Source organism: Phocoena sinus, chromosome 2 (assembly GCF_008692025.1).
Source record: "Phocoena sinus isolate mPhoSin1 chromosome 2, mPhoSin1.pri, whole genome shotgun sequence".
NCBI classification, from domain to species: domain Eukaryota; kingdom Metazoa; phylum Chordata; class Mammalia; order Artiodactyla; family Phocoenidae; genus Phocoena; species Phocoena sinus.
In genome coordinates, this window is record NC_045764.1 from 127532371 (window position 1) to 127547335 (window position 14965).

The 14965-nt window shown below is 38.6% G+C and overlaps 1 protein-coding gene across 1 annotated transcript; it reads left to right on the plus strand.

Moving 5' to 3' along the window:
- The first annotated feature begins 6540 nt into the window (after positions 1-6540).
- ARF6 (ADP ribosylation factor 6) lies at positions 6541-10595 on the plus strand. The gene is made up of 2 exons (XM_032623726.1): positions 6541-6717; positions 6816-10595. Exon 2 carries the CDS (start codon positions 7305-7307, stop codon positions 7830-7832), a length of 528 nt encoding a protein of 175 aa, XP_032479617.1. The 5' UTR covers positions 6541-6717; positions 6816-7304; the 3' UTR covers positions 7833-10595.
- Positions 10596-14965: the final 4370 nt, after the last annotated feature.

The window sequence follows — 14965 nt, forward strand, 5'->3', positions numbered from 1 at the left end:
TATTTGTGGACATATAATCCAGGAGGTGCCTTTCTAAGCCTTTTGGAATATAAATCTTTCTTGCTTAAAATGGAAACAAACTCATAAATTTTGCCCAGCTAAGCCATTGTTAAACTGGTTATAGTGTAACATTTACCTAGGATTTTACAACCATTTCCACACTCATAAATCTTGGTCATTGTGTTCAGAACTGTATATTAGAGTAGGAGCAACTACAGACAATAATATACTGATGGTCCAAAGGTACTGAATAGCAAAAACTGTTCCACTGTTTATTCTTGGTGCACATAAAGCAACATTAAAAAAAGAAAAGGTTATGGAGGAGGAAATCTCATATAAATCTACCTGGTTATGCTTTTCTAAGGAATTCTTCCTTTCAGCCCAAAACTGGGTTTTGGATTAGGTTAGGGTATCAGTTTACAACATTGCCAAGTTCTGCTTTTCAATACAATCCTCTTCTTTTTTCCTTCCTTCCTCCCCATCTCCCTTCCTTTTTTCTTTCTATCTTCCTTTCTTCTTCTTTCCTACTCACTTTTTCATTCATTCATTTATTCTCTCTTTGAAACAGCACTATGTGGCATTTAAAACCATTTAATTATTTGGTTTCTAATCTATAAACAGTTTCAAATTTACTGACTTACCAACTGTTTCTTGAGATTTGAAATACTGATTCTTTTCTCTGGATTCTGTAACATGGAAAGTTCTTCCACTTTTCTTTTACCACCAACCTAGCCATATGGAGCATCTCTTTGGGAAGCTGAATCTCTAACCAGCAAGTCAGAAACTAAGGCAGATCAAATGCAAAATCCCATGCTAGAGGCAAGGAGTAATACACAGAGCTAAAACTGCATGATGCCTTAAAATTCGTAAATCTACTTGTTTAGTACCATTGTGATGCATTCACCAATTAGGGGTCACTGTTTTGCTTATATGCTGTTTTCTTCCTGTATCTCTAAGAATGAGGGAAAACAAAAACAGAAACGAAACAAGACAAAGCAAAAGACAAAACCTATAAATTAGGAAATTTAAAGCTGGAATGACTATAAAGACAGGACAAGGATTTTCAGCCCTCAGATCTTTGGTGTCCCTTGAATGTCTTCCTCAAGGGCACACTGTGCACCAACACACTGCTATACAGTATGTTATTGTACAATAACAACATAGCTGCATAACTGATAGCACAGGGCCCAACAAATGTTACTGCGCACACCGCACGCACTGTTGTGTTATTACTTAATTACAAGGTTTGGAGTATTCAGTCAATTAAGCAGTCTAAACGATTTAGCCTCTCTGTTCTAAACAAAAGTCTTTTTCAGAGAATCAATATTGTAAACTAACTATCTGTCAGTTTAGGCCAAAGTAATAATCCTGCTTTAGCTTAAAAACACTCTTCTGATATTGAAAATTAAATTTCTGAGATTATATGCTTCTTCATAACAGGGGATGTTATGAATAGTTCCAGGATATGAAATGTTTCTCACTCCAACAATTTTACTGATTCAAATGGTTGATTTGAAAACAACACATTCATAAACTTCCATGAAAAGGAACATAATTTTAACAGATTAGAAATAATGATGATTCTATAATTTTACGTGTATGACTCTATTTTCAAATGACCATCTAATGGGAAAATTACTAACACAATCAGATGTTCAATTCGTACAATGTTGGTAAAAGATTTTATTTTGAATTCTTTAAATTAAAATGTGTATTATTCAGGGTTCTTATTCACAGTCAAGAAAAACTGACCCTGATTAACTTGAGCAGAAAATAATTTTATTGGAAATGTATCAAGAGGGCCCCCAGAATTGTCAGGAAGGCTGTAGAGACAGGGTAGAAAAGGCACTGCTAGGACTATGTCATAGAATTGATGGCTTTAGACATGTCCTGCTAGTGTTTTCACTGTGACACTTGTTGTCATTGGCACTTCTGCCATTGGATATCTGCCACCATGCTGCTGGACTCAGTCACTCTGAACACTTGTCCCAGCAACTGTGGAATTTTGAATCTCTCAAAATTCAAAAGCCTGGACTAGGACATTGATTACTTAATTGGTTGAACCCAGTTCACTTACCCAAACCCTAGCTACCAGGGAAACAGGAAAAGGAATATCTATTTGCCCCCCTTCATCTTTCCTTCTACCTAAATTGTGATTCAGTCAAATAGAAGTGTTTGCATACTGGGCAGCCAAATGGGAAGTATCCACAGACAAGTTTTAATCTAGAGCTTATGACTTTGATCATCCTATGGTTGCCAAGTGTCTTGTCTTACTTTCTCTTCACTTAATGTCTTACTTTCTCTTCATTTAATGGTGTTGACTAGTTGATGGGGCTCTATTAATAATTCAATAAATTTAGCTATAATTATAGTATATTTTCAAAACACTTTTCTTTGCAAGAATTTAGAAATATTTATGCCTTTGTCTGACAGGTCTAATGCCTTGGTAACTTATAATGGATTATTGTGATTAAAGTTTTTCCACTATACTATGCAAAACTTTGTGTGTGTGGGTATACATCTTGGGGATGAGGAATAAGAAAATAAGTAAAGCTTAGAATTCATAGAATTTTTTGATGTGAAGGGAAGTTAGCAATTAGTTCAGTGCTTCTCAATCTTAGCTATATATTAGAATCATTCAGGGAGCCTTAAAAAAATACTGGGGGGTAGAACCTCGATCACAGATATTTTGACTTAGTTAACATGGGGTGGGCTCAATAATTTATGCAGTCTAAAAATGCCCCAGCTGATTTTAATGTGCAGTCAGAGCTGAAAATCATTGATCTAGTCCAGCTTCCAGAGTTCACACAATAGAGAAAAGAACACCAGACTTGGATCAAAGAAGTGTGAATTCAAATCTCCTCTGTACCGTTTATAGACCTTAAGAAAGTTGCTTACCCTCTCAGTGCCTCGGCTCCTTCAACTGAAAAGGAGAATAACATATGCTGCCCTAATCAATTAAGAGAGATTTCTCTATGGCAGGAACAGAGAAATTGATGATCAATGAGGATGAACAAATTACCCAAGTTAAACCTAAGTCAAGAAGTATTGGGAGTAAGTTAAGGATGTAATTTAGCTTTTTCTATTCACTAGTGCCACCAGACTATGTTGCCCCAGTGTTTATTTTTATGGTCTGAAGCCATAACTATTAAACAATTTGCTAAAATATCAACTGTAATTCAAACTTTTGTTTTTAGTTCTATCTTTTCCACTTTTAATATTGCTGAAAATGAGATGAAGTCTTCATACTCAGGCATAACTAAAGTAATTATCAAGGTTTTGATTGGGATATCAGTTTTTTTTATGGTTAAAGAGGAAGAACTAGAAAGTGGCTCCTCAGCTGACATAGGGAGAGGAAGGAGTGAACTATCATTTTGGTTCCCACCCTCACTGTGTGGTCAGAATTTCCCTGGCCCTGCATGGGATAGAAAGAAATATATGACAGAGTCATACAGAGTGAGTGATTTTTAAAAAGCTACAGGAATTCAGAAACAGGGGGTAAATAGCACGGGGTGCTATTGTTAAGGAAGACATTTATTTCATCTTAAAGTGGAAAGCTAAGTCATTTTATGAAAGTAAATATTATTCTTATAAGATAGTGTTTTAGTCAGGATTATAATAAACATATGTGGTTGTTTGAACAGATTAGAAATTATGAAATGGTGTTTTCTAAAAGAGAAGCCTGGTTTGAAAGCAAGCTGGAGAAATCTCTTTATTTGCAGGCTTTGAGTTACAAAGCAGAGATCCATTTTTCTACAGCAGTTAGTCTTTGGAGTTTCATCTGTGTCTATAACTTAAAACAGTGAAACAGAATGCAAACTGAGAAATCTAATACTTTGCTTCATAAATGAAATTTTTGTTTATTTGTAAAATTTCACTGAATGACAGTAATATTTTTAGAATTGAAATTTACGTTTTGAATTGTTAATTGTTTCAAGAAAGTGTCAAGAAAACAAAATATTTCAGCAGTGGTATGATTTAGTAGTCCCCTAAATTGTTATTTTTTGCAGATAGTTTGGTTTTATTGAAATGCACTGTTTAAAAAATTTTGCATATATACAAAGTTAAAATTTTTCACTGTATTTATATTCTGGCCATTATTATTTGTTTTATGATCATTACTTAAAAATAATCTATTGTATAATTTATTGTATGAAGAGCCACTATAAGATATGCCACTGTATGAAAATCTTGATTAACCTATTATTGCAAACTGCAGATAAAATAGTATGTGCCTTTTTGTTTTGTCTCATCTGTGGTATAAAAGGTAATCATTCATTCAAATAATGACAATTCCTGATACCTACATGCTGTCACTGGGGACATTATGTGGACAAGGCAAAGTCTCTGCCTCCATGAATTCTGGTAGAAGATAAATGGAAGCTGGCTTTCAAAAATGAACTTTTTCAGCCCTAGCACAGTGTCAGTGCCAGGTAGATGCTAGTGCTTCAAGTTGCTTCTATTTTTAATTATATCACACCTTTCACTGAAAAATAAATCCAAGTCCAGCAGATCAATCTTCCATCTAGTTGGAAAAATTGGAATCTGCTCTGAGAAAACTATTATGTTGGAATGAAGCAAAATACAGTACTCGCTGCCACATATAAAAAAATTCCTTCCTCAAATATAATAGTAATTATTATAGCACTTTATAGTTATAAAGCATTTTAAGAAATACAGTGGACCCTTGAACAATAGGGGAGTTGGGGGGCTCACCTCAATGTAGTCCAGATTCTGAGGATAACTTCTTAGTTGGTCCCCCATATCCCAGGTTCCACATCCATGGTTTCATCCAACCCGGACTGTGTAATAACGTAGTACATATTTATTGAAAAAAAGTCAAGCATAAGTGGATCTGTGCAGTTCAAACCCGTGTTGTTCAAGAGTCAACGGTACCATAATCGAGCTTCCGAACAACTTTGTGAAGTACTCAGGGAGAGAGCATAATTTGGGGGTTAAGAGGATCAGCTGTAGATTCACCATTTAATCTCAACTCTGTGACTTTCAAAAAATTACTCAACCTCTTTGACCCTCAGTTTCCACTAACACTCAAAGCTACCTCACATGGTCGCTGCGCAGATTAAAGTAAAATATTTAAAGTAATTTAGTACAGTGTTTATGACAACAATCAATAAATAGTGACTTCATTCGAGATAATATTCTTCATCTCGTTCAACAGATAAAAAAATGAAGTTTACAAAGACTGAAAGGAAAGGATTCACAGCTATAAAACGGAGGGGTAACACTCTGAACCCCAATCTTCTGACTCCAAATCCTTCTTTCAGTTTTAAGATAGGGCATACGTCTTTCAGTTTTAAGATAGGGCATACGCAGATGGTAAGTAAATTAAATCATTGCCAGAATATTAATAACTTAAGTAAATTTACTTCAGGCTGAAGCTTGTAAGGTTATCATTTAACCAATCTACCATTATCAAACTTTCTTACATTGTGACATAAAAAGTATGTTACCTTATGTTATTACAGCATCTTCTTAAAAAAAAAGTTTTCCTGTTTTTCCTCCCTTTGGTTTATTTACATTTCAAGCTTTCACCTTTTTTGAACTTTACGTCTAACTTTACCACTAACCATTCGATACAAAAAGGTTGAAGTTTTCTACAAACATTATTTAACCATCAAATGGGGTTTGCGGACAGAAAGGTCAGTGTTACACTCCGTTTACACAGGAGGTAACTCAGTAAGGTTAAATGTCCAAATCCAGGCGACAGAAGTAGTCAGTCTTTCTGATTCTAAATCCTACACTAAGATTATATCGTCGAGGCTTCTTAAAGTTAAGAATGAGTGGCTGGATGAGAAGCTACTACTAATCACACTAAAAGAAGATGATATTTAAATATTAAAAATGACCACCTTCTAAAAAGTTGAAAAAGCGGCAAGGCACAGGAACTTTTGATAATACTGTAATTTTTAAGAAACGTGGACTGGTCCTGACGAGATGTGTAAGATAGGGCTCCAATGTCCCAAAGACGGGCTTCAGAGCAAACCCAAACCCAGTAAGAGCGCCGCACTGACTGGCAGATTCCACGCGAACCACTAGCCTCCCACGTGTCTTTCAGGAAACGCACAGAGCACGAGGGATAAAGGGAAGCCAAAGAAGGCTGGGGGAAAGGTAAAAACAGCGGCTAGGGCTTCCCTGTGAGACTGAGGGCACACGAAGGCTGGGGCGGGCTGGAGGGAACTCGCGGAGCATCTGGCGGGCACCGGGGTCCGAGAACAGGCCTGGAAGCAGCACAGGGGAGGCGTTCGTCAGGGGAGCGGGCGGTCCGCGGGCCCCACACCGTGGGGCTCCGCAGTGGATCGGCTCTTCTGGTTTGAATGGGGGCGGAGGAGGAGAGGCTGCGGAAGAGGAATGCAGAGAGTGGACAAGACGCTAGAGCAGCGACAGGTGGCCGCGGGTGAGAGTCCGAGATTCGCGGGGGTGGGGGCTGGCCGCACCTGCGAGCCCTCTGAGCCGCCGTAGCCCCGCCCCTCCGCGCGTGGCGCCCCGACGCTTAGCGCGCGGGAGGCTCTCTTTATAGAGGTCGCTCTAGTCCGAACGGGCGGCCTCTGCTGCGCCTGCGTGGTCGGGAGGGGAAGTGAGGCGGTTTCCTCGGCGCCTTTTCCGGCGGCGGCGGCGGCGGCGGCGGCAGAGCTGGGAGGAGGCGGTGGAGGCCGGAGGGAGGCCGGAGGGAGCGCGCGCTCGGGGCGGCGGCTGGAGGTAACCTACTGGGCTGAGCTGGCAAGGCGGGCCCCCTCGGTCTCCACTCTCCTCTGGGGCTCTAGCAGTAACTTCCTTCTCCCTGTCTCTGTCTGCAGGCAGCGCACCGAGTTCCCGCGAGGATCAATGACCTGACGGGGCGCCGGAGCCGCGCTGCCTCTCGGGTGGCCTGGGTCGCTGGTGAGCGTGGTGCTCGCGGACGGGGAGCCGGGCCGAAGGGCCGCAGTCTCCCGCGGCGGAGCGAGGAGAAGGCGGAGGAGCGGGAACCGCGGCGGCGCTCGCGCGGCGCCTGCGGGGGGAAGGGCAGTTCCGGGCCGGGCCGCGCCTCAGCAGGGCGGCGGCTCTCCCGGCGCAGACTCAGCGTCCCGGCGGCCGCGGCGACTGGAGGAATCAAGTTGTGCAGTGGGTGATGCCCGAGTGAGCGACGGGTCCGGGCCTCTCCCCCGAGGAGGCGACTCCCACGCAGGCCGCACGGGCGCCCTCGCGATTGGGAGGCTCCGTTTCGGTTTCGCGGCGGCGGCGGCGGCGTTGTTGGCGGAGGGGACCCGGGACACCTGAATGCCCCCGGCCCCGGCTCCTCCGACGCGATGGGGAAGGTGCTATCTAAGATCTTCGGAAACAAGGAAATGCGGATCCTCATGTTGGGCCTGGACGCAGCCGGCAAGACAACCATCCTGTACAAGTTGAAGCTGGGCCAGTCGGTGACCACCATCCCTACCGTGGGTTTCAACGTGGAGACCGTGACTTACAAAAACGTCAAGTTCAACGTGTGGGATGTGGGCGGCCAGGACAAGATCCGGCCGCTCTGGCGGCATTACTACACCGGGACCCAGGGTCTGATCTTCGTAGTGGACTGCGCCGACCGCGACCGCATCGACGAGGCCCGCCAGGAGCTGCACCGCATTATCAATGACCGGGAGATGAGGGACGCCATAATCCTCATCTTCGCCAACAAGCAGGACCTGCCCGATGCCATGAAACCCCACGAGATCCAGGAGAAACTGGGCCTGACCCGGATTCGGGACAGGAACTGGTATGTGCAGCCCTCCTGTGCCACCTCGGGGGACGGACTCTATGAGGGGCTCACATGGTTAACCTCTAACTACAAATCCTAATGAGCCTCTTCTCCGCCCATCCCCCGGAAGGAGAGAAATCAAAAACCCATTCATAGGATTATCGCCACCATCACCTCTTTCAGTTGCCATTTTCTCTTCTTTGAATTTGAACCCTGGAGTTACCGTTCTGCGGTTTGGGGGAGGGGGTTAGGGGTTTTCTTTTTTGTTTTGTTTTCTTTTTTTTTTTTCTTTGCTTTGCGTTAGGATGCTCTGATCTGACTTTTTTGACATGAACACAAAGTGCTAGATGCTCTTGTTGACTTCCAGCAAATGGGATGGGGGAAATATAGCAGTTCTTGGTAAATTCCTTTATAATAATGGTTTGATTTTTTTATTTCGAGAGAATCTTCTTTTCCAATGTATGCTTTTTTCCTTTTTGCCCAGTTTCCTTATCACTTGCTGTAGATGGCTTATTTTGCATTCATGCAGACTGTGTTGCAAGTCTGTTTCATCTAGTAAACTGAAAATTATTGCTTAATCAAACTGCCGTTTGTCTTTTATATTTAAGGCCTTTTTCCCCTCCCTTATGAGTTCTGACTTTAACTTAGTAAATTCAAATGTGACCTTTTATATCTAAGACCAGTATAGTAAACAGCCCACAGTGGCAAATAATGAGTAATATCATTGTAATATGTTCCAGTTGCACATCACTGTGTTAAACAGGTAATGTAAGAAGTTCTTTGAAATTTCAACTCTTAAGTTCTGAAACATACATCATGCATGAGTAAGGATAAAACTCAAGTTCCCCGTTACATAGCTAACTTACACTGCATAAAACTATGAAAATGTAACCTGTCAAGGACACAGATTTTTTTTTTCACTGCAAAGTTAGCAACTTTGCTGTGTTTTCCCTTTTTTAACTTTAAAAATAGACTTTTCCAGAAAATGGAGCAATAATGGTGTATGCCACACACAGATGAAATATTTGTAGATATTTTAAGTGACTTTTGGGCAAAACTGGAATATATACTTTTACCATGTTTCAAATGTCTAAGACCAATAGTTTTTAAATTACTAGAATGTTTATTCATGAATAAAGCATTTAACAGTTCAAATTACATGCACCTTTTACCTAGCTGGAAAAAAAAATTCGTGTTTCCACATTACAGCAATTGATTAAGCTGAAGATATAAGTTTTTTTTTTTAATAGATGAGTGATCCATATCTCCATTAATTAGAACACTGGAAAAGATGTTTTATGAAAAAGGTATTCTGTTTGATTAACTCATGCTAATAGTCAGATATCCTGTTGGTTCAATAATACACTATCTCCTTTGAGGAAGGAAATGTGATGAATGAATGATGTGTAGACTTGAGGAATGACAAAAGGGGAAGTAGGATGCAGAGGAAGAACCTACAGATGACAATGAATGTAAACTTACTTTTCTTCAAGGGTAAGCAGTGTGCTCACTGGTGATATCCAGATCCTAACAAGATTACTTGCTTAGCTGGTTAGGACCAGTAACTAGATTATTGAGACCACTATGATAATACTTTGAACCAAATGTTAATGCTTGATACAGAATTGTGTAGCAGCATCTGGTTCTTATATAGCCTTAAGGATTCATTTTAGAGATCCTCAAGGAATTAAACTTAGGGAATTCAGAAATGTAGACTGCAAAGGCAGTATACAGGGAAAGGTGGAGGGGGTTTTGTTTATGAGGGTGTCTGAAAACTAAAATTGAACGGGATATCATGGTATATGATTGGACAGTATTGGTCCTTCATGCTTTGGCCATATTGTATAATGGAGCTTTTACCAAAGATGTATGAGAAGTATAAGGCTATAGAAAGTTAACTCTTCAAAGTAAAACTCTTGACAAACATTTTACTTAAGGCAGATGAGAAGAGGTGCTATGTTGTAGGCTCCTAATGGTGCAGAGGGATTTTTGAATTCAAATGCAACTAAAGTATAAAGTTCTCAGTTTCACTTTAGTAGAAGTATCTCTAGAAATGAAGCTGACACACATCTATGAACATTTTAGTTGCTTTTAAAATTCCCATAGCTCCATCATAAATTTAATTAATAGTGTTTTAAACGATTACACATTAAGGTACATAAACATGGGTTATATAAATATCAATGTTATAGTAACATCCTAAAGCGACAAGCACAAAGGTATAAATGCCTAAACTGGAGGAAACTTGAAACCCTCATGTTAATTCTTAAATGTAGTATTTCTAACTTGTGACAGACAGATTGGTAGGCAGCCATTTTTTGTTTGTCTTAAAATAACTGGGGGCATAGTTAAAATTTTATACATCAAGTGATTGCTATGGAATGTTGCAGGTGAGATGTGGTTATTTTTAGTTTATTTGAAATGTCTTAACTGAAGGTGGGGGGAGGAGGGAAAGCAAATATTTGAAATTTGGAAAACCTTAAATCTTTTGCTAAGAAATTGTAATTTTCACTTACATTTTCTTTAAGGATATAAAAGGTTGATAATTGATGTAGTTAAATTAAATCATAACCACTGATGATCATGGGGCAGGTAATTATAGCCTGCAAAAAAAGTTACAATCTAAGAAGTTAAGAAATAAGATCCTGAAGTTTTTGTTTAATTGCATCAATTTCTGTATTTTATGTGAATTTATAAACTGAAGTAAGTTTTCAATGAGGTTAATCTTGTCTAATATAAGTAAATGAGTCTGTAGACTGTGATCTCCCCAAACTAAAAAGTACAGTACTTGGAATTGTGTTCTTTATGGTTGTAGTGTTGGTAAAGCACTAATATGCAGAAAATAAAGGAATTACACAGTGCAGTTTCTCACGTTATGTTACTCGTTTGAACTAGGTTAAGTGGGACGTGTGGTGTGTTGGGCCATGTTATTCTCCAGGGATATATGGTATAAAGTAACTTAGTTTGGGAGTCACCTAGCTTTTATATGAAGAAAAAAGAGAATCTGTTTGGTTCTTATAATCCTGGCTATATAGGAGGTTTTGCCCTGATTTAGTTCCACCAAATTTAATCTGATTTTATGATAACTTAGGACACAAAAGCAGTTGGAAATTTTTTAAAAATGAAAGTTCTATAGCAGTTTTTATTATGCTGTTTTTTCAGAAATCACAACCTCGAGTTTTTAGGACAGAACTGTGTCTCTAAAGAATTGGCCTACGGAGTAGTCTTAACCCTTGACAGTTGACTTTTGGATTTTAGAAAGTTTGTCTTTCAGAAACCAAGGTTGCTTGTCTGATAAGAATGGCAGAATTGTAGCCATTTAGAAAATAAAATAGTAGATGAAGAATAACTTGTTGGATAAAGGGGTTTTTTAACACAGTCCCTTTCCTTGTAGGCCTCCCTTCTTGTATTAGCAATTTTTGTAGTTTGATTTTAGAATATCTTAGTGTGATCTCTAGTGTGATTTAACTCCCACATTAATGTTGTTAATGGTTATCAAGTATCAATTTACCAGAGATAGCAGTAGAAGATATTTTACACTTTAGTGAGTTCTTATGTTTTAATATAATTTAGAAATATAGTAGCCATAATCTGAATGGTGGTGGAGCTTACTAAATTCCCAAAGTTATTTCCTCTATACCTTGCCAAATATATATGTGGATTATGATACGGCAGATCTTTCCTTATAGGTAAAAATTGTAAAACCACATATAGCAATTAAAAATAACTTGTCTAATCACTGAGCCTAATGTATTTGGAGTATAATATTCAATAGAATCTAGCCTTTTGCTTTGTTTATATTGAATGGTAAAAGACAAAGTAGGAAAGATTTGCAATTACAATATTACAAAATTTATAAAACGGGAATGTTGGGAGATGGAGTGATAGAAGAGGCAAAGTAACTTTTCCCTCCCCGCTTTACTAAACTTGAAAGTTGCCAGACTAGATTAGTGAGTTGAATGGTCAGGGAATAAATACATACAGGTGAGGTCAAAGAGGCAGAACGGGTCTGTAGAGGGGTTTAGGACTAACAGTTGAAATTTGTTATTAAATAAGTCAAAGTAATGGTAAACTTCCAGGGAATTAGTCTAGAAATAACTTACTTTGTGGGACAGTAAGAAAATGGGTTTGAGCTTTTCCCCCCTTTATTTAAAGTGTTTTATGACTACTTGAAACAAAAAAGTATTTGTCAATCTTCTTGAATACCTTTCCACTTATCTTCATTTAGATATACAGTTGACCCTTGAATAACATGGGTTTGAACTATGTGGATATAAGTGGGTCCACTTATTCATGGATTTTCTTTTTCCAATAGTAAACACTACAGTATTACACAGCTTGGGGTTGGTTGAATTAGTGGATACTGTACAACTACAAAGTTACGTGAGGATTTGGATTTTCGATTTTGCAGAGGGTCAGCGCTCCTAACCTCGGAGTTGTTCAAGGATCAACTGTATTTCCTCTATGGTATTTGTTTCATAAGTGTGAGGGTAGGTTTATGTATTGAGAGCCTACTGATGTGCCTGGCACTGTTCTAGGGACAGGAGATATATCAGTGAAAAAAAAAATCTGCCTTCATGGAACTTACATTGGTGTTGGGGGGTGGGAGTGAGAAATAAAAACATGTTAGGTGCTATACTATGTATTACATAGTATGTTATATATATAGGGAGACTGGTAGACATGTATTCAGAGAAGTCCTCATTGAGAAGGTAACATTTGAGGGAAGAAAATATCAGTGGAATTGATATAGTAACAAAAAGATAATATGTATAGTGTGAAGCTGGGGTGGGGAAACTGGCCAAAGGCAAATCTGGCTACCATTTTTTTTTTTAAAAGTCTTTATTGAATTTGTTACAATATTGCTTCTGTTTTATGTTTTGGTTTTTTGGCCCTGAAGCATGTGGGATGTGGGATCTTAGCTCCCCAACCAGGGATCGAACCTGCACCCCCTGCATTGGAAGGTGAAGTCTTAATCACTGGACCGCCAGGGAAGTCCCTACACTTGTTTTTATAGGGACTAAGCTAAGAATGGTTTTTTACATTTTAAAGGATTTTAAAAGACTGCTCAAAAAAACAACTGTGATTATGTGACAGAGACAGTATTTATCCTGAAAAGCCTGAAATATTTACTTATCTGGCCGTTGATTGAAAATGTTTCTTGACTCCAGATCTAAAGCCCAATTTTTATTTATTTATTTTGGCCACACCAGGCAGCTTGCGGGATCTTAGTCCTCCAACCAGGGATTGAACCCATGCCCTTGGCAGTGAAAGCGCGGAGACCTAACCACTGGACCTCCAGGGAATGCCTGCCACAGTCTTACCACGTTTGAACAGTTAGTGAGCTTTGAGACTTACATTTAAGTAGTCTAACCTGGATTTTTTTTCCCCTAGATAAGTTTAAATATGTGAAATCAGTAGTTTTTCAGTTATCAGTTTTAACATTCTTAAAATTTTTGTGAATAATTTCATTAAAAGTGTTTATTTTTATGGTGGTTTTACGGGTCTTTGGATATAAGTTAAAACATGCTTTTCTGTTCAAACTGCCCTTTCCTCCAGAGAACCTAGATTAGTTTGGAATAGTTTCAGGTAACATCATTGAATTGTGGCTTTTATTCAGTTGGTACTACTGTAATCAAGGCCTGAATCCAGTACTTTTTATTATGAAACTTTGTAAGATGAAGTGTTTATTGAATTGGAAACTAATATGATGGTGATATTTGGTTTCTCCTTGTATTATTCCTCTAACCAGTATAAACTAGGAAAAATAATTTACTTCACACATGAATTACTTCTTGCGTAGAGAGTTGTCCTATACTACTTACATAGTAGGATTTGGGAATCCATAACTATCTTAAAAGAGAACCTAAAACAAATTAGGAGTTATGGAAGTAAGTTTTATGGAGGACATTTACAAGTGAGCTTTAAAAAATAAAAATAATTCTTGTTCATAGAAAGATTTATGTGAAACTGATTATTCTGTTTCTAATTACATCTGAATAGACTGGCCTGAGAAGGTGATAGCATGAGAGGGCAAAAACCAAATTTGTTAAAGGAGTTATAGAAGCAAGGATCTGGACCTCTGAAGTTTATTCTAATATGGCAAACCAAAGTGCTTTCTCTCCATATCTTTTTATTTCTAGAAGTTAGTTTTGTGAACAAGTCCTAGGTTGGAGCTAGGTGAGCCTGAAGAGACCAAATTGGGAAACATTCTAAGAATAATAAGAATTAGCATTTTTTGAATGTTTGCCATGTGCCAGGCATTGTTCTAAGTGTTTCATGCATATTTTCTTAATCCTCACAACACCTTGGAAGAAAGGGCTCCCGTTTTATAGTTGAGAAAACTGAGACTTAGAGAGGTGTATGTTAATAAGTAGCAGAGCCAGACTTTGGACTCAGGTAGTCTGTACTATACTGGGACTGTGACCAAGGTGAACCATTGGTTAATAATGTACTTAAAATTTTGTGTGGTTTGTTTACAAAAGGCTTACTCTGAGTAATACCCCAAATTTTCTTATTCGAACATGAACAGATTTTGAGTCCCTGTATAATTTGAGTCTTTCTGTATAGTGGAGAACATGATATTGTATTAGACTTCACTTGAGAAAATTTTTTTTTTTCTATAAAAATGACATGTGACTACCTGATAGATTGTGAATTTTACAGATCATCATGAAAAATAGGAAAAGTGTTCACTGAGCTGATTATTTGTATGGTTATATATAGACTCCTTTTAAGAAAGTTTTAGAAAATTCAGAGTGCACAATTTATATTGTCTCAACCTGATAAATTCATAACTACAGACATTTCAGTTATTGTTTAATAAGTGAATTTTTTGCTTTTTAGATCTCATTACAGCTCACTGTTTTGTAAGTGACAGCAAGAGCCTAGAGTCCAGGGTTAGCGAGGGTGTTTTAATCATGTATTTCGTAATTTAAGCTGGGACTTAAGGATAAAAGTTGATAATTTTGGTAAAATGCAAAATGCCTTATTTAACAGTCCTATTTTATTTCTCAGTAATTTCTATATGAGGTGAAATTTAAGGCTAGGTAAGACATACATATGAAATGTTCAAAGTAAGTAATCAAGTCTATCAAATACAAGACTTAGAATAGAGATATATTGTAGACTGGAGTGGGCTGGAGAAGGCCAGTGGGAATTGAATTGGATGAACCTACAAAGTCAGAGGAATAACAGTATTACTACTTAACTGCGTGCTCATTGCGTGCTAGG